The sequence below is a fragment of the Saccopteryx leptura genome, chromosome 1 (genome assembly GCF_036850995.1).
Source record: "Saccopteryx leptura isolate mSacLep1 chromosome 1, mSacLep1_pri_phased_curated, whole genome shotgun sequence".
In the NCBI taxonomy this organism is placed as follows: Eukaryota; Metazoa; Chordata; class Mammalia; order Chiroptera; family Emballonuridae; genus Saccopteryx; species Saccopteryx leptura.
This window is the reverse complement of record NC_089503.1, coordinates 387555207-387579281: the sequence shown is the minus strand read 5'-3', so window position 1 is coordinate 387579281 and position 24075 is coordinate 387555207. Positions and strand designations below refer to the sequence as shown.

At 63.7% G+C, this 24075-nt stretch overlaps 2 protein-coding genes across 3 annotated transcripts; both read right to left on the bottom strand.

Annotated features, from left to right (window-relative positions):
* Positions 1-396: 396 nt before the first annotated feature.
* LOC136387771 (complement C4-A-like) lies at positions 397-16654 on the bottom strand. The gene is made up of 41 exons (XM_066359793.1): positions 16500-16654; positions 16215-16413; positions 15845-16046; positions 15596-15666; positions 15423-15511; positions 15231-15313; positions 14183-14279; positions 13939-14044; positions 12706-12838; positions 12147-12262; positions 11873-12049; positions 11562-11747; positions 11263-11448; positions 11024-11182; positions 10045-10171; positions 9834-9908; positions 9263-9460; positions 9072-9183; positions 8914-8984; positions 8551-8690; positions 8251-8460; positions 7943-7994; positions 7750-7839; positions 7411-7620; positions 7216-7291; positions 6918-7074; positions 6713-6829; positions 6431-6602; positions 6002-6231; positions 5752-5919; positions 5364-5423; positions 4240-4333; positions 3974-4160; positions 3452-3542; positions 3297-3371; positions 1794-1896; positions 1574-1663; positions 1385-1483; positions 1201-1284; positions 803-935; positions 397-634 (listed from the first exon to the last, which is right to left on the bottom strand). The coding sequence occupies exons 1-41, from the start codon at positions 16562-16564 to the stop codon at positions 493-495; spliced, it is 5232 nt and encodes a 1743-aa protein (XP_066215890.1). The 5' UTR covers positions 16565-16654; the 3' UTR covers positions 397-492.
* Positions 16655-17187: 533 nt separating this feature from the next.
* STK19 (serine/threonine kinase 19) lies at positions 17188-24071 on the bottom strand. 2 transcript variants are annotated; one of them, XM_066359791.1, is made up of 7 exons: positions 23846-24071; positions 23486-23745; positions 20415-20510; positions 18918-19057; positions 18065-18162; positions 17789-17936; positions 17188-17576 (listed from the first exon to the last, which is right to left on the bottom strand). In XM_066359791.1, exons 1-7 carry the CDS (start codon positions 23943-23945, stop codon positions 17531-17533), a joined length of 888 nt encoding a protein of 295 aa, XP_066215888.1. In that variant the 5' UTR covers positions 23946-24071; the 3' UTR covers positions 17188-17530. The 2 variants fall into 2 exon arrangements, with proteins under 2 accessions (XP_066215888.1, XP_066215889.1); XM_066359792.1 differs by having other exon boundaries at positions 17189-17576; positions 23609-23745.
* Between the last annotated feature and the right edge of the window lie 4 nt (positions 24072-24075).

Below are 24075 nucleotides of genomic sequence, written 5' to 3'. Positions count from 1 at the left end.
TCCAGCGTCAGCAGGCCTTCGGCCGCTCCCAGAACTGCCCACTGTGCCAGAGGAGTGGGGGACACGGGCGGGCGGCCGCTCCAGAGGCGTGAGCGCCGGGTGTGAGCTGAGCACGGCCCGCCTGAGGCCTCGGCGCCCGGTGACACGGGGGACACAGGGGGTGCTGCGGCAGGCTGTGGCTGGCCCTGCGGGCACCAAGGAAAGCGGGCCCTGGTGTGGACGCCGGGTCCTCAGGCCGCGGGCTGTTGGGTCATGAGCCCGCTGACTCGGGTGGTCCTGTGATGAACTGAGTCATCGGGGAGGGGATGGCCGAGGATTAGGCAAACACTGGCCAGGGCTCCCAGGCCCGATGGGGACACGGCCCTCCGTCCGTCCGGGAGACACACACACCAGCACTTGGCTGTTCCAGGCCTTTATTGAGTCTCTGGCCCCGCCCTGGGCTGACCCGGGCATCGCCCCCAGGCCCGGGCCCCCGTGGCGGGCAAGCAGCCCTCACACCTGGCACCCCTGCGTGCCATACTCCTGCAGGAAGGCGCGGAGCTGGGCGCAGGCCTGCCGCTGGCGCGTGGTCCGGCACAGGCGCTCCGAGGGCATCTCCTCGATCCAGCTGTTTGAGTCCAGCAGGTACTGGGGGCTGCGGGGGGCAAAGGGCCGTCAGCGGGGCTCCAGAGGAAGGGCGGGCGGGCAGGGAGAGGAGAGCACGGGGTCTCTGGCTGCGGAGGAGTCAGGGCAGGGCCGGGCGCCGAGGACCGCTCCCTCACGGCGTGTGAGACCAGCAGGAGACCAGGGGCCCGGCACTCACTCTCCCTTGAGGTCTTGGGTGGCCCCGTCCAGACCCATGATCAGGTACTCCTTCCCGGGCTCCAAGTGGAGACGGCAGGAGGCCCGAACCAGGAAGTTCCGGGTCTGACCAGCCTTGGCCTGGGCATCCTTGGCTGAGGGGAGACGGGCACGGGGCTGTCAGAGGGCAGGGGCAGGGCCAGCAGGGCCAGGCACTCTGCAGCCCCGCCCCAGTGAGCCCGCCCGTCCCAGCGGGGTGCTGCTCCCCCAGCGAGGACGAGGCCGGAACTCCCAAGGGGCCGAGGGGACCCCAGCTCAGAACCCTGAAGTTTTACGATTCCAGGCCTGAGAGCCAGACCTCAGCTCCCTCTGCACCCCAACCCTGCCAGCCCCGCCCCGCCCGGCCCGGCCCCTCCGTACAGAAGTGCAGGACTTCGCTGATGCTGGTCTCAAACAGGCGGAAAGCGGCTCTGGAATCCTCCCGGAGAACCTTCACCTGGAAGCCTGTGAGGGAGGCAGGGGGAGGAAAGGCAGGTGTGTCGCCCGGGCCCGCGGGAGCAGCGGCCAGGCAGAGGCCCCCAGGGCGGGCGGGCAGGAGACTGACCGTAATCCACGCGGGGGTGGTAGCAGGCATACTTCATCCGGTAGCCGTCCACCTCCACCAGCCCCCGCTCCAGGGCACGCCGCTGCCGGGGGCACTTCCCTGAAGTCGGGGTGAGGGAGGGTGAGACAGGGTGTCCCCCCAGTAGGCCACTGTCCCCACCTGTCCCCCCGCCCTGGCCCTGGGTCTCACCCTCGGCACACTGGCAGACGTCAGCGGAGCACAGCGTGGACAAGAGCTTGCTCTTGGTGGGCGCGCCGTAGAACACGGAGCACTTGTGCTCTGCAGAGAGGCAGCGAGGGGCATCAGGGCACGTGGTGCCCGCACGGCCGCCCAGGCCTCAGGGGCCACAGGACCTCCCTGCCGCCCCCCACTGCCCCGTCCCACACCCCGAGTCTCCCTGCACGCTCACCGGGGTTGTAGTAGTCGTACAGGGTCGCGCTGGCCGGCTGCACCAGACCCACGGCCACCTCCTGCACGGCGCCGAAGCCCACGCACTCCCGGGACGTGGGGACCTGGCGGGGGAGGTCAGGCCGCTCGCTGGGCTGCGTGTCCCGCCCCGTATACCCACTGGTCCCATCTTCCATGTCCTTCACATTTTGTTATCTCCTGGCCATCAGGAACTCTGAAAACTGCGCCCAAGGTCTCTGCTGACCTCACTGCCCAGATGGTGACCTCCTCCTGGCCCCTGGTCCCCGGGCTCCTCTGCAGAGTCTCACATCATGGCCACGTTCTCCATGACGCTCTCCCTACATGCAGGGTTGGCTTCCGGGCCGTCCCTGCTTCTGACCTGGTGGTTTCTGACGTCCCCTGTCTTCCTTCCCCCCCCATGAAGGTCCCTACCGCACCCTGGTGTTCATCACACCCATCCTGGCTGATTCCCACAGGGCTATCACCCTCATTCCCGCATCAGAACGTAGAGGTTCTGCGAATCTTGCTGCCTGCCCCCAACCCACTCCCCCCACCCCCGCTGCTGACAGCCCTGCTTCCTCACGGGTACAGCGGGGGTGGGGGGCTCCCTTCTCTGTCACAGCTTAAAGGCACGTGCCGTCACCTGCTGGTCCTCTGGGACCCTGCCACTCACATCCAGGCACAGTGCCCGCCCCTCACGCCCATACGGCCCCCTGCGGCCGGCCAGGCTGCGCTGCTGCATGGTCTGGCCCTTGCCCGGAGATCTTCCCGGCTCTGAAATCTCCACTGTTGAGGCAGACTCCCCCACCCGGCTGCCCAGGCTAATGGGGTCTGGCCCCTCCGCACGCACCGGACAAGGGGGTCTTTCCTGACCCACAAACACCGTGTTACTATGTCAACATGCCTTTCTCACATTTTCTCCAAGAGGTTAAAATAGGCAACATTCCAGAAAATTCTAAGAGCCACCGAAGTCGATAACTTTGTTTTAGCCAAAGACAACTCATCAATGACTGACGTCACTTTGTGAAAGTACAATTGAATATATATATATATATAAAAGTAAAAACTGGGAAGGTCAATAAAAAGAAAAACAAAGCAAACCCTCAAGTTGAATAAATTCAGCCGAGGGACAGGCTCGCTCTCAAGCCTGCTGACCGGCACTGCCCCCTAAACCGCACTCGGGGGTCAGCCGCTGTCACCTGCAGGCGTGCCCCCTCCGCCCCCGCAGCCGCCCCCCCTCCCCCCACGTGACCAGCTCTGGCCACGCCCATCCTGCCTCCCAGGGAGCTCTGGCCACGCCCATCCTGCCTCCCGGGAGCTCTGGCCACGCCCACCCTGCCTCCCAGGGAGCTCTGGCCACGCCCATCCTGCCTCCCCGGGAGCTCTGGCCACGCCCATCCTGCCTCCCCGGGAGCTCTGGCCACACCGCCACCTGCTGGAAGACCTCACAACACCCACGCGGGCAGCAGTGCCGTCCATGCCCTGTGCTGCCCCCACCGCTCACCGAGTCGAAGTACAGCAGGACGTGGGGCCCCTCGGTCTCAAAGTGACTCACGTAACGGTCAGAGAGGGAGGTCAGCTGTAAGGCAGGAGAGGGTCAGAGGTCGCAGGGAGGGGGCTCGAGAGCTTGGGGGGGGCTCCTGAGGGCACAAGCCACACCTTCTCCAGGTCAGCCCGCAGGGCGTGGAAGCCGCTCAGGAGCGTGATGTCCGCGATAGCCATGCCCGACGGCCCCACCTGGCCGTTCCGCCTGCAGAGAGACATGTGCGGTGGTCCGGGTCCCCCCTGCGCCGACCGACCGGGAGAGGCCGCCCCGCCCCGCCCCGCCCCCGGCGCGGGCTCACCAGGTGCACACGGTGTACTGCACTCTGGGCTCCTGCTCATCCGCCCAGCCCCGCCCGGCCCCGCCCAGCCCCGCCCCCGGCGTGGGCTCACCAGGTGCACACGGTGTACTGCACTCTGGGCTCCTGCTCATCCGCCCAGCCCCGCCCCGCCCCCGGCGCGGGCTCACCAGGTGCACACGGTGTACTGCACTCTGGACTCCTGCTCATCCGCCCTGCCCCGCCCGGCCCCGCCCGGCCCCGCCCAGCCCCGCCCTGCCCAGCCCTGCCCAGCCCCGCCCTGCCCCGCCCTGCCCCGCCCAGCCCCCCCCCCCCCCCCCCCCCCCCCGCGCAGGCTCACCAGGTGCACACGGTGTACTGCACTCTGGACTCCTGCTCATCCGCCACCTTGGGCGCCTTCCTTCTGCGGCGGCTCCGCCGGCCCTCGAACAGCTGCAGGGGTGTCACGGGCGGGGCCACGGCCTCCGGGTCGTCTCCAGCCAAGTCCATGTCATAGTCCTCGTCCTCGTAGTCCTCGTTTGCTTCCACTGCACGGGGGAGGCGCTGAGACCCGGCCCCCGGCACCAGCCCCCCAGGGGACCTGTGGCCGCCAACCCCAACACCTACTTGTGTACTCGACGTGGCCCATGACCGTGACCTCAATATGAAGGTCCTGGCAGGTTGTGTTCTTCATGTCCAGGACATTGTAGGAACGAAGGACCTGGCTCAGCAAGAGGCCGGAAAGGACACGCGACGTTGGGGACCACAGACCTCACTCCAGAGCCACAGCCCGAAGGGCATCTCCCGGGCGAAGGACTTGAAGCCTTTGGCCCTTCCCTTCCTGACCAGTCCACCACTATGAGTGGTTCGGTGTGGGGGTGACAGTGAGACCAAGGGGACCGCTGGGCCTGCCCTCAGGGACGGCCCCGCACCCCGGCACACAGGGGGCCGCAGTGAGCGCGGCCCCGCACCCGGGCGCACAGGGGGCCGCAGTGGGCGCGGCCCCGCACCCGGGCGCACAGGGGGCCGCAGTGGGCGCGGCCCCGCACCCGGCGCACAGGGGGCCGCAGTAGGCGTGGCTCTGCACCCTGAGCACAGGGAGCTGCGCTGGCCTCTGGCTGAGGCCAGAAGGAAGAAAATGAGTTCGCCATGTGGGACAAGCAGCAGCAAGACGACATTCAAAGCAAGGAGCCTATGTGGGGGAGGGGGGTGCACCTGTCTGGCCCGGGGCAGGCAGGGACCCAACCGTGAGCAGGGAAGAGTCTGAAGGTTAAGCTGACCAGTGTCCTCAGAGGGTCAGTCTCACTGCACCATGGACAGGGCTCCAGGGGTGAGACATGGGGGTGGGAGAGGTTCCAAGACTGTCTTAGGCCTGGGCATCAGGGCACAGGGGAGCAGTTACTGGGGCCATGAGAGGGCTCGGGAGGGAGACACGCCCAGAGGGCAGCAGGGCAGCGGGGGGGGGGGGAAGAGGCTCCATCTGGGACACAAGGGCGCACATGAGGGGCTTGGGCACTGGTGTGGACACGGCTCAGCGCTGGGGGGGAGGAGAGGGCAGGCACCCCGAGAGAGCAGAGACCACACCAAGGGCAGAGCGCCCGGGACCCCAGGACTGATCGCGGGAAACACCGGCCCGGAGGGGGGGGGGGGGACGCTTCCTCCTCTGACCCTGAGCTCCGCCCACAGGCCTCCCACGCAAGACTGCAGCTACTCCCTGCGGCCGGGGCATCGGAGGAGCTGTGGGCTCTCACCTTCAAGGTTCCTTTGCTGTTTCCTCCCACCGTCACCTGAATCTTGCTGCCCAAGGAAAACTTGCAGGAACAGAGAAGGGAGAGGTGTCAGAGGGCACGCTTCCTGTTCCGACTCACCTCCTCCCCGTAAACGGCCCCCCTCTCCCGCCTCCCGCCCCGACAGACAGACTCGACACCTTCGCCCACACTGCCTGCTGGGCAGGCCCGGCGTCCACTGCTTTCAGAGGAGCGATCGGGGCTCAGAGGGTAGGGGCTCTCCAGGTCACACAGCCTGTCTGCCCGCCAGGGTACCAGGAGGAGCTACTCCCGCAGGGGTGAGGGACCGGGGCGTCCCAGCCCGGGCAGTAGGCCCAGGCGTCCTGGCAACCCCCGCGAGGTCGCTGCTCACCTGCAGCTCCTCCTCCAGCCCGCGACTCTGCTGGTTGCTCAGCTGGAGCAGGTAGGACTTGAACCCACTGCGTCCCGTGGAGCTGAGGTTCAGATTGAGCTCCCTGCTCTCAGAGGTGTGGGAAGCGATCCAGTATTCAGACAGCGCGTCCAGGGCGACCACCGTGTCCTGGGGAGGTGGGACCGGGACTCAGGCACTTGGTCTCAGGACCGCCCGCCCCCCGGGAGCCCCTCCCCTGGGCAGCCCCTACCTGGGTGCTGCGGAAGCCCCCCTGGAAGCCGCCCTGGTGGGAGAGCCAGGCGGCCACCTGGTCGGCCATCTCTGCCTTGCCCTCCCGGAGCAGCAGGTGCAACAGGCCGTAGGCTGTGGTTTCAACCCACACGGCGGGGGCCTGAGGCACAGGGTCAGCCGGGCCGCGAGGGGCCGGGGTGGACACCACGTTGCTCTGAGAACCGATGACTGAGCCCCAGTACATGTCATCTGGGAGGGAGGGGAGGCCCACCGGTGAACGGAGAGGATGCCAGTCACCTGGGCCCCGGCCGCCGGCGTCGGGCTCCCCCCCCCACCCTGCCCTCGCCACCCCTGCTGTTCTCCCACTCTGTCTTGGGGTTGTGGCCGTGTTTCCCTTTGGAAAAGGCCCACCACACCGCAGGCTCAACGCGGGACCCCTGGCTCTCACCGCCTGTCTCCTGGGCCATGGCTATGAGGTTATTGTGGGCCACGTCCTGCAGGTCGTCCGGGGCCCGGGTCAGCGTCAGCGCGTAGGCCGTGATGGCGGCGGCGTGGGCACCCAGGAGCCCGGAACTTGCTTTCGCCCCCAAAAACGAGTTTGCATTTGAGATGGAAGTTTCCTAGGAGAAAGTGGGGAGGAAGCCCGGTGGGCTGGACGCCCGGGTTCCCGGGGAGCAAGGGGGGGGAGCTGGGGCCCGGGGGGGGGCGACCAGGTGCCCAGTGCCCGTACCACTCTCTGTCTCAGCTGCTCCTCCATCCCGTCCGGGAAGACAGCCAGCCCATGATGAAGAGCGATGACCACAAAGGCCGTCAGCGCCACGGTCTCATCATTTCCCACCAAGCCCCCCTGGCCGGCGGAGGGAGAAGAGGAGGTCAGCCAGGAGCGGGAAGAGGCCAAGAGAGCCCCCACCCGCGCGCCTGCCCCCCGCCCGCACCTGCATGCCCCTGTGCAGGACCGGACAGGGGTCCCGGAACGAGCCGTCGGCCTGCTGCTGGGTCAGCAGCCACGCAGCCGTCTCCTGCAGCTTCCCGGGGGTGTCGGCCACCTGCTCCTGGGCCAGGCTCAGGACCTTCAGCACAAAGGCCGTGAGCCTAGAGGGAGGACGAGCGAGCTGAGGACAGGCCGGTCCCTAGGCAGCCCCACGCCCGGGGCACCTGGTCGGGCAGTCGCCCTCCCTCCACACGGCTCTGCCCTCGGCAGCCCTGCGCCTCTCAGGGGCCCAGACCCCTCACCAGGTGCTGCTCTCCCGATGCAGCCAGGCTCCGTAGGAACCATCCTTTTTCCGAAACTGCTGGATCCGCATGTAGCCTGGGGAGGGGGGGCTGCTGTTTCACCCGGCACCACGCCCCCCTCCCATCAGGACGCCGCCCGTCCCCCCACCAGCTTCCCGGGCTGCCGAGACTCCACTAACTGCCCTGCACCCAGACCTCTCTGGACCAGATCCACAGCGCGGTCCTTGGTCTCGGGGGGCAGCTGACTCCACTGCTCCGTCCTGTCCAGGTACCGGGAAGCGGCCAGTGTCGGGGCCAAGAGGATCATGGTTTGTTCCCCACAGCCGGTCGGAACCCTCAGGAGGGAGGCCAGGCCCCCTGGTGACAAGGCCCCCTCAGATCCCAACGTGTCCAGTGGATCTGAGGCTACAGGAGAAGGAGAGGGCGAAGGGTGAAGGGCAGGCCTGGGGACCCTGGGTCAGAGGGCCAAGGGTCACGTAGGTTGCGCGTGAATCTGAGGGTGGCCGCTGAGAAGGGACCAGAGGACACTCCCACCTGTGACCCTGACGTGGCTGCTGAAGTCTCCATCAGGGATAATATTGGGATCAGAGTTGCCAGGAATTTCCAAGGTCCGGCCGAGGTGGTCTGAGGAGAGGGTGTAAGTTGTCAGTGTCAACCCGGCCTGCTGTCCACGTCTCCCTCCACCTACACCCCCCCACAGTGGTGGCAGGGGCCGGGGGCCACTCACTCAGGGGGTTGAGCTCGTAGACCAGCTCCTCCATGTGAATGGCCCCTTCCTTCTGTCTCAGGGAAGAGAGAGGTCTGAGCGATCGCCGACCACCCGGGACTGCGGCTGCCCTCCCAGGGCAGACCCCCCAGCACTTGCAGGCGGAGCTTCAGAGACAGAGTTGGGTCAGAACAGGAGAGGACATACACTGACCAAGGCCCTGGGTCTGGCTACGGCGCCTCGGCCAGGCCAGCAGTGAGAGAGGGGGCCAGGGGCTTGGCGGGTAAACCCCGGAGCCGGGGAAACGGCTTCACGGCTGTTGCATTCACCTCAATTTTTAGAACTTTAGACACTGCGTCCCCCACAGGGAACTCCAAGGACCCTCGGGCCACCACCTTCAGGGACACATCAGCGGCCGCGGTGGGCACCACAGAGAAGCCGACGGGCCGGGCAGAGTGTGCGGGCACCAGCACCTGCTGGGCTAGCCCTCCGCCCCCAGCCAGGCACAGCCCGTCCACGGGGGACACGTGGACGCTCACCTGGAGGCAGAAAGACAGGCATGGCGGGAGCCCGGCGCCCACCCCGCCCCACCCACCCCTGTGCACACAGGTTCCCGCGCGCGGCCTCACGGTCAGGTTCTTATCCAGGTAGTTGTAGAGCACAGGCCGCAGCTCCAGCTGCTCGAAGCGGCGGACGGAGATGGGCAGGCGGAGGTGCAGGTGAAAGTCGCGGAACACTCGGACCCGGAGGGGCGTGGCCACGCACAGGCCTGCGGAGGGACAAACGGACACGGGAAGGGGCAGGAATCAGAGGCCTGGGGGCACTACAGCCGCAGGGTCCCACTAGGGAGGGGCCGGGGTGCCCCTTCCCCTCCCTGCTTTTGCCTCCCAGCCCCAGGGCAGGCCGGGTAGACCCCGGCGGTCTGCGCCCCCTCCTTGCAGGCGGGGGGCGGGGGGGGGGGGCGGCTGGAGGCGCAGGCGCCACGAGCTCACCTGTCGTTTTGGACAGGCTCACACCGTGGATCTCCCACGTGGTCAGGGAGTCCGGCAGCACCTGTGGGAGCCTGGCCAGGAGGTGAGAAGCCGGTCACTGCCCTGGCCGCCCCGGGACACCCGCCGGAGCCCACGCCACGCCCACCGCCCGCCCTCACTGGTGGAAGCGGTCCACGGACACCACTCTCCAGAGCCAGTTCTCGGGGAAGAAGCTGCGCACAGGGATGTCGTCTTCGTCTAACAGGTCCTCCTCCTGCAGGATCTCCATCGCTGTGGGCCCACAGTGGAGGGCATGAGGGGCCGCTGGGCACTCCTGGCACCCCAGCCCCGCCCCCGCCCTGAGGCTCACCTCGGGCCAGGCCGCCCTGGCCCCTGACCCGCATCTTCTTGCGCAGGCCCTCCGCAAACTGGCAGCAGGACAGCAGGGGCTCCCGGCAGGCCGGCAGCTGCACGCGGGCCGCCCGCTGCTCGCAGGTGCGGGCCATGGGCAGCCGCGTCATCCCATCCTGGCAGCAGCGCCTGGCGACTGCGGAAGTGTACTGGCCCACTGCAGGGCCCGCAGCGTGAGCATGCTGCCCACAGCGGGGCCTGTGCAGGGTGAGCACGTGGCCCAGGGCAGGGTGAGCATGTGGCCCAGGGCAGGGTGAGCATGCGGCCCACGACGGGGCCTTCACAGGGTGAGCACCAGCCACGCACCTCCCCGCCCTGACCTCCAAGTACACAGGGCTCACCCTGGGAGACCGGGAACTCAAGAGAGGCCTGCGGAGAGAGCCCCTGCCATCCCCCCCATCAGCACCTCCAGAACTTGCATCTCTTGCCCCAAATACTGCTTCTCTCCGGAGCAGAGGAGCCGAGGGATCAGACCCGTCCTCCGGACCATTGAGCCCAAGTGGAGAGCTTCATAGGCACCCACAACTCACACTTCTCATTAATTGCCTTCTGGAAGTTCACGTCTCTCTTTCTCCGGGTTTTCCTTTGCTTGGGACAGCTCAGACCTGGGAGAGAGCAGGGCTGCAGGGGCCAGGCCTGGGGGGGGGGGGGCCTCCTGCTCCCCTCCCACACCCCTGCCCAGGCTTCCCACCCCTCCTCTCCCCTAGCCCCCCACCCACCCCCGTCCTCCTCCACTCTCACTCTTTCTGGCAGAGGTCAGTTGCTTTCCATCAGAAAAGGCCAGGCCAGCGGCCTCGAACACCTGGAGGGCACTGTCGCCACCGCCGGCCCCACAGCCGAGGTCGTAGCTGTTCATGACTTCAAAGACCTGGCCAGGAAAGGCAGGGATGTCCCAGAGAAAGCGTGGCCGAGGGGCGGGACTGACGTGAGGGGGCGGGACTGACTGGTGAGAGGGAGGGACTGACTGGTGAGGGGGCGGGACTGACTGGTGAGAGGGAGGGGCTGACTGGTGAGGGGGCGGGACTGACTGGTGAGGGGGCGGGACTGACTGGTGAGAGGGAGGGACTGACTGGTGAGGGGGCGGGGCTGACTGGTGAGGGGGCGGGACTGACTGGTGAGGGGGCGGGACTGACTGGTGAGAGGGCGGGACTGACTGGTGAGAGGGAGGGACTGACTGGTGAGGGGGCGGGACTGACTGGTGAGAGGGAGGGACTGACTGGTGAGGGGGTGGGACTGACTGGTGAGGGAGGGGCTGACTGGTGAGGGGGCGGGACTGACTGGTGAGGGGGTGGGGCTGACTGGTGAGGGGGCGGGACTGACTGGTGAGGGGGCGAGACTGACTGGTGAGAGGGAGGGACTGATTGGTGAGGGGGCGGGGCTGACTGGTGAGGGGGCGGGACTGACTGGTGAGAGGGCGGGACTGACTGGTGAGAGGGAGGGACTGACTGGTGAGAGGGAGGGACTGACTGGTGAGGGGGCGGGGCTGACTGGTGAGGGGGCGGGACTGACTGGTGAGGGGGCGGGACTGACTGGTGAGGGGGCGGGACTGACTGGTGAGAGGGCGAAGAGGGGCGAATAGGAGAGACAGGCCCTGGGGGACACAGACCACAGGGCTCACAGTGAGAGCGAGGTCCAGGGGCCGGGCCCCAGGCCCCAGGCTCAGGGCAGCAGGACACTGTGTCGGGGAGGAGGGCGGGCTGGGGACAGGGTCTTCACAAACCTTGCCCATGTCGAGGGGCCTGTGGGACCTGCCGCCCACAGCGTACAGGGCCGTGTCCACAGCGCCCAGGGCCACCAGGGCTGGAGAGTCCGTGTGCAGGCCGAGCTTTATACTCTCCCCGGGAAGGTGGTCCCTGGGGCTGCCCACCGTCAGCTCCAGCTGCCAGAGGCGGGAGTGGGGGCAGTCAGAGCGGGCACAGTTTTCCTCTCCCACCCCCACCGCCTCTCCCGGTGCGTCACCTTGCCCTCACAGGGTGCGGCCTGGATGTCCACTCGCAGGGAGTTGGCCACTGGGAGGCCCGCGTGATAGTAGAAGGCCACAAAGTAGAAGGAGGGTGCCAGGCGGTGGTCCACAAACACGGAGACGGAGGTCAGGGTCCCCCGGGGCTCTCGCCCCACAGCCAGGATCTGGCCCCGGGACACGACCTGGGGCCACAGGGGTTCCGTTCAGGGTTCAGTGCACGCCCCGCCCACCGGAGGGCTCGCTGCCCCGCGCCCCGCCCCCTTTTCAACCGGCCCCGCACGCCCCGCACTCGCACCATGTAGTAGTAATGAGAGAAGCTGGCCCCGCGGACGCCCACGGCACGCAGGTTCACCCTGAAGGTGTTCCCAACTCGAGGAGGTTGATGATCCAGCCGTTCAATGGACAGAAACCCAGAGCTTCCTGCGGGTGGGGCCCTCACGGAGAGCTGGGCCGTGGCGGGATGGGGGGAGCCCGCAGACACCTGGAGGGGGTGGGGGGTCAGTGGCGAGGGTCGGCCCCCCACTCCTCCCCGCGCCTGGGCCGTGGGTCCCCCAGGAGCCCAGCCTGCCTCTCCCTCCCCCGTGCTCCCACAGGGCGGAGTCCCACCGAGAGCTGCACTTCTGAGATGCTCTGGGGGACCATGATGAGCACTGCGACCCGGCCGCTCCCATCCGTGCTCTGCTGGAAGTGCTGTATTCCAGAAGCAGATGCCGGAGAGAACGTGGCGGAAACTTTGACAGGAACGCCAGAGGCTGGGGAGCCAGACATGTCCCGGACCAGGGCCTAGGTGGGCGGGGAGGGGCAGGTCAGCGAGGGTCAGAGAGGCCTTGGGCCCCCTGACGACACCCGCCCCCCACACCCCTGGACCCGGCAGAGAAACCTGCAGCACAAAGGGGGCCCCAGGCACGAGGTGTCGCTTGGTGTGGCTCAGATCCAAGGTGAAGGGAGAGGACACGAAAGGCCAGGATGTGAGCTCGGCCTCCTCCAGCTCTCCTCCTGCAAGACACAGCAGAGAGGGTGGCGGGGGGCCCGGCGGGGGGCCCGGGAGCAGGGGGCGGCTCAAGTGTGTCCTGCCCACGGGACCCTGACCCCTCGGAGTGCAGGCCGTCCCCCATTCGGCTCGGTGTTTGTGGAGCAGCGCAGGGCCAGTACCCAGAGAGGTCTGACCAGCATTACGCAGGTCTGTGGGACGAAGGGGTGGAAGGGTGGACGGACGAATGGATAGGCAAAAAGAAATAAACTGAGGTGGGGACGACGTTGCTCCCCCAGAAGCCACCCAGAGCCCAGCTGGGGAGTCGGTCTCCTGGGTCCTTCCTGGCTCTGGTCCCAGATAAGGGTAAGCCAGGGGGGGGGGGCAGGGGATGTGGGTGCTGGAGGGCAGAGGGGCGGCCCAGGGGCCAGAGCCCAGGGTCTGGGTCACATCAGGCGAGGCCACGCACCTGGAGACTCAATGACAGCCGCTGCCACGTAGAGCCGCAGCCCCGGGAGGTCCGCCAGCCGGACGTTGAGCTTCTCCAGGGCAGCCTGGACCTCAGCCTCCGAGAGGGACAGGTGACACTGGCCCTGCACCAGCTGTGGTGAAGATACAACAGGGTGACGGATGAGTCTCCCACCTCACCTCCTTTTCCCTCCCCTCCCCTCCCAACCCCTCTCCCCTCCACACCTCAACCCTTCTCCCTTCCACCCCTCGCCCCCTCTCCCCTCATACCTCACCCCCTTTCCCCTCCACCCCTCACCCCCTTTCCCCTCCATACCTCATCCCCTCTCCCCTCCACACCTCAACCCTTCTCCCTTCCACACCTCACCTCCTCTCCCCTCCACACCTCAACCCTTCTCCCCTCCACACCTCATCCCCTCTCCCCTCCACACCTCACCCCCTTTCCCCTCCACACCTCATCCCCTCTCCCCTCCACACCTCACCTCCTCTCCCCTCCACACCTCAACCCTTCTCCCTTCCACACCTCACCTCCTCTCCCCTCCACACCTCAACCCTTCTCCCCTCCACACCTCATCCCCTCTCCCCTCCACACCTCACCCCCTTTCCCCTCCATACCTCATCCCCTCTCCCCTCCACACCTCAACCCTTCTCCCCTCCACACCTCATCCCCTCTCCCCTCCACACCTCACCTCCTCTCCCCTCCACACCTCAACCCTTCTCTCCTCCACACCTCATCCCCTCTCCCCTCCACACTTCAACCCTTCTCCCTTCCACACCTCACCTCTCCCCTCCACACCTCAACCCTTCTCCCCTCCATACCTCATCCCCTCTCCCCTCCACACCTCATCCCCTCTCCCCTCCACACCTCACCCCCTCTCCCCTCCACACCTCATCCCCTCTCCCCTCCACACCTCATCCCCTCTCCCCTCCATACCTCATCCCCTCTCCCCTCCACACCTCAACCCCTCTCCCCTCCATACCTCATCCCCTCTCCCCTCCATACCTCAACCCTTCTCCCTTCCACACCTCATCCCCTCTCCCCTCCATACCTCAACCCTTCTCCCCTCCACACCTCATCCCCTCTCCCCTCATACCTCACCCCCTTTCCCCTCCACACCTCACCCTCTTTCCCCTCCACCCCTCACCCCCTTTCCCCTCCACCCCTCACCCCCTTCCCCCCTCCACACCTCCCCTCCCCTCCCCTCCTCACCTCACCCCCTCCCCTCCTTCCTACCTTGGTCTGACTCTCCAGCCCCCGAAGGAAGGTCCGTTCCCCGTTCTCATCCAGGAGCCCGAAGCGCACATAGGCCACGCCCTGCACTGGCTTCCCGTAGATGTACCTGTGACCACAGAGTGACCGGAGGGGGCTGGGCCAAGGGCCTGAGACCCCGTGGGAATGGTCTGGGGGTGGGGGGCTCGGTGAAGGAAGGAAGCAGCTCCGTGTACTGGATGGGGAGTCTGGGAGCTGGACCCATTACCTGGCCTGGACGTCTAACTGGATTTCAGGAGGAATGCCAGGTGCTGTCAGGATGTAGGGCTTCCCAGGGGTGATCTTCACCTCAAAGTTGGGAAGGACTGAACAGGGCAAAGGGGGAGGTGGGTCAAACTCTAGAGGAAGGGCTCTTTAAAGACTCCCCCCCACCTGACCTGCGGTGGCGCAGTGGACAGAGCACTGACTCGGAGTACTAAGGTCACCGGTTCAGCACCCCGGGCTTGACTTGTGAGAAGCAAGTACTACAAACTGATGCTTCCTGCTCGTCCCCGACCCTTTCTCTCTCTCAAATCAATAAATAAAGTATTTGATAAGTAAATAAGAAATAAAGACCGCTTCCATGGGGTGGTGGCTCCCCCCTCGTCCCCCATCCCCAGGCCCTCAGGGAGCAGCCCCTCACAGCTCAGCCCCAGCCCTCGGGGGGCAGCCCCTGCCCCTCGCAGCCCAGCTCCAGCTCCGGCTCAGCCCCTCGCAGCCCAGCTCCGGCTCTGGCTCAGCCCCAGCCCTCAGGGGCAGCCCCTGCCCCTCGCAGCCCAGCTCCGGCTCTGGCTCAGCCCCAGCCCTCAGGGGCAGCCCCTGCCCCTCGCAGCCCAGCTCCGGCTCTGGCTCAGCCCCAGCCCTCAGGGGCAGCCCCTGCCCCTCGCAGCCCAGCTCCGGCTCCGGCTCAGCCCCTCGCAGCCCAGCTCTGGCTCCGGCTCAGCCCCTCGCAGCCCAGCTCCGGCTCTGGCTCAGCCCCAGCCCTCAGGGGGCAGCCCCTGCCCCTCGCAGCCCAGCTCCGGCTCTGGCTCAGCCCCACGCCCTCACGGGCAGCCCCTGCCCCTCGCAGCCCAGCTCCGGCTCCGGCTCAGCCCCTTGCAGCCCAGCTCCGGCTCTGGCTCAGCCCCAGCCCTCAGGGGGCAGCCCCTGCCCCTCGCAGCCCAGCTCCGGCTCCGGCTCAGCCCCTCGCAGCCCAGCTCCGGCTCTGGCTCAGCCCCAGCCCTCACGGGCAGCCCCTGCCCGTCGCAGCTCAGCTCCGGCTCAGCTCCGGCTCTCACCATACTTCTTCACCTCAAACTGGGTGCTCCTGTTGGAGTCCGGGCTATCTGAGAACCGGGCCGAGATCTTCCACGTCCCCGGCCTGCGGACAGACGAGGGGACTCGCCCACTTGTGCCAGAGGCTCCCTGGGGGAGGACTGCGGGGTGCAGAGCGGGGAGCAGGAGTGGGGCGCTGTGCTGGGGGGGCTCACTCTGAGATGTCTGGGATCACAAAGTCGTCCTGGAAGATGGACGAGGGTGCGAACACCTCCTTCTTCCGCACACGGAGGCCAACCGAGTTCTGTGGCGGGAGGAAGAGGGGTCACGGTCGGGGGTCGGGTCCATGGCCCCGGCTGATGGGGAAGGTCAGAGGTCACTGACTCACCTCCACAGTGACCGTGAGAGTGTCCGTGGACGGGCGCATCTTTTGATCCAGGGCAAAGACCCGGTACCGAACTGGGAGGGGAGGGTGAGGTGAGCAGCAGCCCCTCCGCGCAGGGCCCCACGCCCCCACCCTCCCAGGGAGGGGCAGAGAACAAACATTCCGGCGGCCTGGGCCTTCCGGGAGGCACTTTGAAGTCCTCTCACTGGGGGGGAGGGAGGGGACAAGGCGGAGGCCGCTGCTGAGACTCACCCCGCTGGCCGGGGTTATAAACGGGCTGGTCAGTCTGCAGGAAAAGGTGGCCCCGGCGAGAGGAGAAGAGCAGGTTGATGCCCTGAGTGTCCACCCCTTGGGACAGAGAGCTCTTCAGCCACGGTGCCTGGGCCACCAGCTGGACCTCGGAGCTCCCGCGGAGGCTTTTGAGGCCACAGCTCTCGGCCCCGAGCCGGTGCACCTGTCGGGAGGGCGGAGAGCGGAGGGCAGGGGAGCGGGTCAGAGACGAGCAGAGGGAGGAAGCCGAGGCCCAGGCAGGACCGGGAAGGGGCCGTCCGGCGGAGGAGGGGGAGGAGGGGTGCGGAGCGGCCGGCCGGCCGGGAGAAGCCCGGAGCGGGGGGCTGGCTACCTGGAGGCTGAGGAGAGCGAAGTCGTTCTGGGAGCTGAGCACGAAGTCCGCCTTCGAGGAGCAGGGGACACGCAGATTGGACGGGTTTCTCAGGAGCACGGACCCCCTCACCTCCTGCCCCGAGGGGGCGTCCTGGAGCTGCAGCCCCACTGACAGAGGGGCTCCCAGGTGAACCACGGACGGAGCGAACAGGAGCAACCTGGGGGAGACCGGCAGTCGGCCGTGGGCCCCGCTGGGCCCCCACACCCCGCCCCCACCACCACCGCAGCGCCCTGCCCCCCGCACCTGGGCTTCTGCGCGGACAGGGCCCAGAAGCTGGAGGCCCAGAGCAGCCCCCACAGGAGCCTCATGGTTGCAAGACCCAAGAGGGATCAGACCCGTGGGTCCACCTGCTCCCGTCTGGTCTCCCTTGGGCGCGTGGGGCAGAGTTCACTCTGGGCCTTGCTCCTCCCCTGGCCCAACTAAGCCGGGAAACCACGTGACAGCCAAGAAATGCAACTGGCCCCAGGCCCAGTATTGGGGGTGGGGGGGCTCCCTGGACACCCGGGTCCCTGAGGAAACCTGAGGATGTTGTGGCCCATTTATTCTGACCCTCCGTTAATCCCTCTCATCCGGGGGGCCTGGGCACCCCCCTACCGGGCACATCTGGGTGTGTACTGTGTGCACATGCCCAGCACACGTGGGTGGAGCACATGGTTGGAGAAGCAGGACTCCTTCGACAAGGCCCCAGCAGGACGCGCTACGACAACCCTGGTCTCGTCCTCTCAGTCCCAGGAAACCCGAACCCCGGTGGGCCTCTGCTCTTCGCAGGCCCGGCCGGACCAGACGCACTTCCCTGGCTCAGACCGGGCTCGCCCTCACCACCCCCAGGGCAGCCTGCCTGGGCATTTCTCTTCCTCTCAGATCAACCAGGCGAAGCTTAGGCCCAAGTGTCGCTTTACCTCCCAACGGGAAGCCACTCGTCACAGTAAACAAGACGCCCAGGAAGTAGCACCAGCAGAAGCACTTTATTTGGCAGTTTTAAGCCCACGTGTAAGGAGACCCTGTCCCTCCAGTCTCCCGAGACCCCCTCCTCTCCCTCTCCCGGGACAGCACCACACCCCGGCTGCAGGGAGGACGGCGCTCTGGCACAGCTTCTGGCTCCGCTTCCGGGAAAGGGCAGGGAAGCCCGAAGTCCCCCACCGGCCGGGAAGCAGCGGCAGCCCTCCCGACAAGGCGCGCCCACACGCCCAGCACTCGTCCTGGCCCCAGCGCTGCCGGGTGACTGTCGGGGCGCCTCGCCCCGCTCTGGGGAGTCTGCCCGGTGAGCAGGATCCTCACGTCTCTGGCAGGCGCAGGACGGTCCCGGACGTGGTGGAGACACTGTGAGAGACAGACAGACAGGCTGGGTCCAGACAGAGGCCCGAGGTCTGGGGTGGGGGGGACAGGACTCAGGACTTGGCCAGGGATGTTCCCGGGTTCCAGGGGACAAAGGAGCAGGGCTGCCCTAGTGGAGGAAGCAAGAGTGGGGAGGAAACCCAACTTTGCTCCGGGCCACCGCTCTGCCCACTCCAGAGGCTGGGGACAAGCCTCACCAGTCCACCAGCTGGGCCCCGATGAGGTCGTGCACGTGGTAGGCAAGGCCCAGTCGCACCGAGGTGGGCGCCCGCCGGCCCAGGAGCTCTGAGAGGAGGAGCTCCCGGTACTTGGCCTTCCGGACCATGCCGAGGACCGCCTGGCGCCCTGGAGGAGAGAGGTGGGGCACGGGAGCAGGGCGAGGTGAGGAAGGCCTGCATGCAGGCCGAGGAGCCACCGAAAGGCGCTCCTGGGGCGGAGGGGGGGAGTGGGGGGCTGCGTGGCAGACGGGATACCTTTGACAAAACACTTAACAAATCTCCCAGCTCCGGGCACAGCTAGCCACCAGCTCCCGGCATCCCGGACAGTGAGGACTCCAGCGTTCACCAGCTGCCTAAGCAGGGTGCGAGGCCAGGAGGTGAGGCCTTGGCCCCGAGAACCCTCTCTCCTCTCTTCCCGGCTGACAGTTGGACACTGTCTCCAGAAACATGAGCAGCCAGGCGAAGGGGCCAGATGACGGACCCCCCCCCCAACCCCTGCCTAGCCGCTCTCTGTCTCTGGTCCTGTGTGCCGACCCCACCGCCCTCCTCCGACACTTCCCTGCTCCCTGCGCCCCAGAACTGCTCTCAGAGCCCTGCCTGACCACGGCCCTGACGGCACTCGGCCGCTCCCAGGGGAGAAATGCGGGTCCTTCCTCTGGGGCCATGCCGCTGCCCACACACACCTTGCCACGGCCCTCCCGTCCCCCTGACAGGTGCAGAGAAGCCTTCACACACGGCAGGGGTTAAAGGCGGGGGGGGGGGGGGGGGGCTGAGCCAGGCGCAACCCCTGCACTGATACATTTATCCTGTCCGTGCCTGGGTGCTGCTCTTTTCAACGGCATTTACGGTCCCTGCCCGGCCTCTAGGCGCCTCTGCTTGGCCGCCCAGACAGCCTGAATTTTAGTCTAGGTCTCAGGTAAGACAGGCCTCTTCTCTTGGGGAAACAATACAAATTTAGAACATTTTACTGGAAAAAAAGAAAGAAAGAAAAAGGAAGAAGTCAGCTTTGGGGCAGGTTCAGGGAAAGGCAAAGGACAAGGACACGGCTGGAAGGGGGGGGCACAGGGAGGTGCCAGAGGCCTGATCTGATTGGTCCCCCGAGTCTCACGTGATCTCTGCGTCCCTGAAGCCAAAAGTCTGTGTCATTTGGTCCTGCTGGAAGCTAAGGTCCCCACAGGCTGGAAGCACCGAAGCCAGAAACTTCTGCACGGTGCTGGCGTATGATCGGCCATCGCAGGCGCTGAGGACCTGGAACCGCAGAGGAGAGGCTGGTCTGTCCCCTCCGTCACCCTGCAGTGACCTCCCCCAGGACACTTCTCTGCGGGGGGGGGGGGGGGGGGCAGGCAGGTCCCCTTCCGCTCAAGTCTCTCCCGCCCCTCTCCCTCACACTGCTGCTTCCTGGAGCCCCGTGCCCTGGGTGAGATGTGGGGTGGGACAACTGCCTCTTCCTTTCTTTCTGTTTTCTTTTTGAAGTAGATCCCAATTTGTTTAAATTTTTTTTTTTTTTTTTACAGAAGCAGAGATAGACAGGGACAGACAGACAGGAACGGAGAGAGATGAGAAGCATCAATCATTAGTTTCTCGTTGCGCGTTGCGACTTCTTAGTTGTTCATTGATTGCTTTCTCATATGTGCCTTGACCGTGGGCCTTCAGCAGACCGAGTAACCCCTTGCTGGAGCCCAGACAACTCCAACCTTGGGTCCAAGCCGATGAGCTTTTTGCTCAAACCAGATGAGCCCGCGCTCAAGCTGGCGACATTGGGGTCTCGAACCTGGATCCTTCCTCATCCCAGTCCGACGCTCTATCTACTTCGTCACCGCCTGGTCAGGCTTTTTTTTTTTTTTTTTTGTATTTTTTTGTTTTGTTTTGTTTTTTGAAGCTGGAAACCGGAGAGACAGTCAGACAGACTCCCGCATGCGCCTGACCGGGATCCACCCGGCACGCCCACCAGGGGTGACGCTCTGCCCACCAGGGGCCGATGCTCTGCCCCTCTGGGGCGTCGCTTTGCCGCGACCAGAGCCACTCTAGCGCCTGGGGCAGAGGCCAAGGAGCCATCCCCAGCACCCGGGCCATCTTTGCTCCAATGGAGCCTTGGCTGCGGGAGGGGAAGAGAGAGACAGAGAGGAAGGGGGGGGGTGGAGAAGCAAATGGGCGCTTCTCCTATGTGCCCTGGCCGGGAATCAAACCCGGGTCCCCCGCACGCCAGGCTGACGCTCTACCGCTGAGCCAACAGGCCAGGGCCTTGTTTAAATTTTTTATGTACTGATAGTGCCCTAACTAGGTATCGAACCCACAAGCTCAGCGTATCGGGACAATGCTCTAATCAACGGAGCTACCTGGCCAGAGCCTGCCTCTTTTTTCTCTCTTTTTAATGTTTATTTCATTGATTTTTAGAGAGAGAGGAAGGGGGAGAAAGAGAGAGACAGGAACATCAATCTGTTCCTGTCTGTGCCCTGAACAGGGATTGAACCGGCAACCTCTGTGCTTCAGGACGAAGTTCTAACCAACTGAGCTATTTGGCCAGGGCTCTGCCTCTTTTCATTTCCTTTCCCCAGTTTTCCTGCCTGCCCACCCCACCCTCCATGACACACACAGCCACACGCACTTTGGTCCTGTAGTCCTCGGTGAGAATAATCCCGTGGGCATCCAGGTCGAAGCCCAGCTGGATGACTCTAATCTCCCCCTGTTCCTGAAGTTCCTTCTGTCTCCGGAAAGATGGGAGTGAAAAGAAGGGGTCAGGTAAGATGCTCTGCTATGTGCTGGGCACTCAGCCCACCCTGAAAAAAACCATGGAGAGAGAACTGGGTGAATTGTCAAAAGTCTCTTCTATATAATTGGTCCTTCCATCCCCCCCCCCCACCTCATCTGTTGTGTCAAACTGTTAGTTCACATTTGCTAAGACCAATCATACGCCAGACACGAGGATAAAACAGTGATCAAGACACCGGCCCTGCTGCCGGGGAATTAACAGTCTAGATTTGGGGTAGAGGAAAGTGGGGAAGAATATGGGATAAAATGTAAAAAAACAAATAAAAATCAACTAGGACGACTCTTCACCAGAATACAGCAAGAAGCAACCCGCCTGCTGAAAATGTACTCAAGTGCCAGATAAAATATTATCTTTCAAATTGTTAAGCATCAAAGAGCTCACGAGATAGTAAGTGAACACAAGAATTCATGGAAGTAACTGGGAAATGGAGGGAATCTGATGATTTAGGCAAATCTATCTGGCACAGTAAAAAATAACCGGGCACATAAGGAAACAAAATTCAAAAGAAACAGACCCCAAAAGTAAGGTTAGTGAGGAATTATCAAAAACAGACTGTTAAAAAAAAAAAACCCTATTGTTATAACGCTGAAGTAAATAAAACCCAAGATAGAATTTTCAGAAGAAATTAAATTGGCATAATATATTTGGAAAACATCCAAGTAGAAATCCTAGAACTGGCAAGTACAATTAAGGACTCAATGGATGCATTAAATGGACTAAGGCACAGCTAAATAAAAAGCTAATCTGGCCTGACCTGTGGTGGCGCAGTGGATAAAGCATTCACCTGGAATGCTGAGGTCACAGGTTTGAAACCCAAGGCACATATGGGAGTTGATGCTCCCTGATCCTCCCCCTGCTCTCCCTCACCCTCTCTCTTCCCCTCTGTCCTGTCTGAAGTTGAATAAAGTCTTTTTTAAAAAGTTACTAATCTGTAAGACATATTTAAGAAAAAAAACTAACCAGAATAAAGACAATCAAAAAAATTGGAAATGCAGAGGCAAAGAGATTTAAATAATACAAAGAAAAGGTCCAATAAATGTTTAATTGGAGTCCCAGGCTAAATGAAAAGAGATAAAGTAGGAGAAATATTTGAAGGGACACTAACATATCCATAATCACAAACATTAATCCAACTCTCAGTAACTCATAGAACAAACAGACAAAACAAGCAAGTGAAGACCTAGCAGACTTCAACAGTAACCCTAATTACTAAGACATAACTGAGTAGGGCAAGTTCTTTTTAAGTATTCATACAATGTTTGGCAAAACTAACCACAGAGCACAAAGCAAGCCTAAATAAGTTTCAAATGACTGAAATCACGTGGTGTAGGTTCTCTGGCCACAATATCACTTATGCCAGAAATCAATAACAAGGTAGTAAGAAAATGTTTACAAATTAAGACATACATTACTAATCAACCCCATGTATCAAAGAAAAAAAGTCAAGAAAGAAATCAGAAGACTTTTATTTAAGCAAGAGAGAGTCAGAGAGAAGAATAGATAGGGACAGACAGGAAGGGAGAGATGAGAAGTATCAGTTCTTCCTTGCGGCTCCTTAGTTGTTCATTGATTGCTTTCTCATACGTGCCTCGACCCAGGGGCTACAGCAGACTTGGTGACCCCTTGCTCGAGCCAGTGACCTTGGGCTCAAGCTGGTGAGCCTTGCTCAAACCAGATGAGCCCACGCTCAAGCTTGTGACCTCAGGATCTCAAACCTGGGTCCTCCGCGTCCCAGTCTAACACTCTATCCACTGCGCCACTGCCTAGTCAGGAAAGAAGCATCAATTCTTCATTGTGGCATCTTAGTTGTTCACTGACTGCCTTCTCATATGTGCATCGACCAGGGGCTCCAGCCAAGGCAGTGGCCCCTTGCTCAAGCCAGCGACTTTGGGCTAAAGCCAACGACCCTGGGTTTCAAGCTGGTGACCTTTGGCCTCAAGCCAGCGACCTTGGGCTTCAAGCCAGCAACTTTAGCCTCAAGCCAGTAACCATGGAGTTTTGTCTGTGATCCCAAGCTCAAGCCAGCAACCTCAGGGTTTTGAACCTGGGTCCTCAGTGTCCCAGGTCAATACTCTATCCACTGCACCACCACTGGTCAGGCAGGAGATCTTCATTCATGACCTCAGTGGGTATTTTTGAAGAAGCAGCACAAATAATTCTGATACAGGTAGAACTCAGGACATAGTCTGAGAAACACGACCTTAAACTGGTATCTCCCAGCGCTGTGGATTTGGCTGTATTACCTTTCACTGTAAACCTAAGGTCCTTAACCTTGGGCCTCAGAAGATCTGTGAAACCCCAACACTGTACATGCACCCTGTAGAGGTGTGGCATATATGCATTTTCGATAAAGAGAGCTATAGCTTTCAATATCTCCTGAAGTGTGTAACAAGGTTGAAAATCACCCCTCGACTCACTCTTCCTACCCAATCTCACCCACATCCACACACTGACCCACAGCTCACACCTTGATAACTTCCGATTCTGCATCACTGGCCCAGAAGTCCCTCCCCACCCTCCTCTGCAACAGTCCGCTCCACTTTGCCTTCGGACCTCCTACTCAAGCTTGCACGAAATTCAACGTCACTTCTGTCCAACCAATCAGTGCGCTCCTCCTGCTCTAGTCACGCCCCCCCAACCTCGCCCTCCGGCATCCGTCACGGCTGCGAGTTCTCTTGGGTCCCTCGCCCTCACTCTCACCAGCCTCTCCCTCCCGGTTATACGGCCCTGGCTTGGGCCCTTTGGTCGTTCTCGGCCGCAGGATCTGCGAACCGATTTCCCTGCCTCCTCGTCTCCCGACCTCCCAGGCGCCCGACACACCGTCCCCTCTCTTCGCTTCCCACGCGCTGAACTCCCGGCCCGCGGCGTAAAGCGGGAACAACACTGGTGCCAGGGCCCGCTGTCACCTGACATCTGCCCGCCCGAAAAGATGCACCGCCTGGCACGCTCCCTGCGGCCCGCGGGCTCTGCAGCACCATCCTCGGCACAGCGGTGCCCGGCCCAGGAGGGGCGGCGGAACGAGAGCTCACCAGCTGCCGGTCGGCCGCCGTGCGGTCCGGCACGAGGCTGTACACCTGGCTTCTGAGCGCGATGGGCGGCAGGGCGTCCTCGAACAAGCCGCGCGGGAACAGCTGCAGCAGCTCCGCCACGGCCGCACGCGCCGCCCCTGCGCGGAGAGGCCGGGTCAGCGGGCCGCGGACCCAGGACGCACGGGCGGGGCGCGGATGGGGACGCCGTCCTCCCCCATCCCGCGTTGCCATGGTTACCTGCCTCGCTCCTCAAAGGCCTTGCCTCGGCACGGCCCGGTTCCCGCCGCCTCTTCAGTCCCAGGGTCTCCGGGACGAGGCACGGCCTCTTCCGGCTCATGTCCGGGATCTGGTGATACCGGGTAAGGGGCCGGGACCGCGCGGGAGAGGCCGCGGGAATAGAGTTCCGGCGCGGGCCAATGACGTCACGAGCACGTCGGCGAGCGTTCGCCAGATGCCGCGGTGACGGA

What these genes read in the sequence shown, in the direction of transcription:
- LOC136387771 (XM_066359793.1), bottom strand. Translation starts at nt 16,564, where the DNA reads ATGAGGCTCCTGTGGGGGCTGCTCTGGGCCTCCAGCTTCTGGGCCCTG. An exon ending in TCTCAGAAGTGCAGCTCTCG is followed by an intron (nt 11,748 to 11,872) that starts GTGGGACTCCGC and finishes CACCCCCTCCAG; the next exon opens with GTGTCTGCGGGCTCCCCCCA. An exon ending in CAGCCACGTCAGGGTCACAG is followed by an intron (nt 7,621 to 7,749) that starts GTGGGAGTGTCC and finishes CTTCTCCTGTAG; the next exon opens with CCTCAGATCCACTGGACACG.
- STK19 (XM_066359791.1), bottom strand. Translation starts at nt 23,945, where the DNA reads ATGAGCCGGAAGAGGCCGTGCCTCGTCCCGGAGACCCTGGGACTGAAG. An exon ending in GCCTTTGAGGAGCGAGGCAG is followed by an intron (nt 23,746 to 23,845) that starts GTAACCATGGCA and finishes CTCTCCGCGCAG; the next exon opens with GGGCGGCGCGTGCGGCCGTG. An exon ending in TTCGGGCGGGCAGATGTCAG is followed by an intron (nt 20,511 to 23,485) that starts GTGACAGCGGGC and finishes TTCCGGAGACAG; the next exon opens with AAGGAACTTCAGGAACAGGG.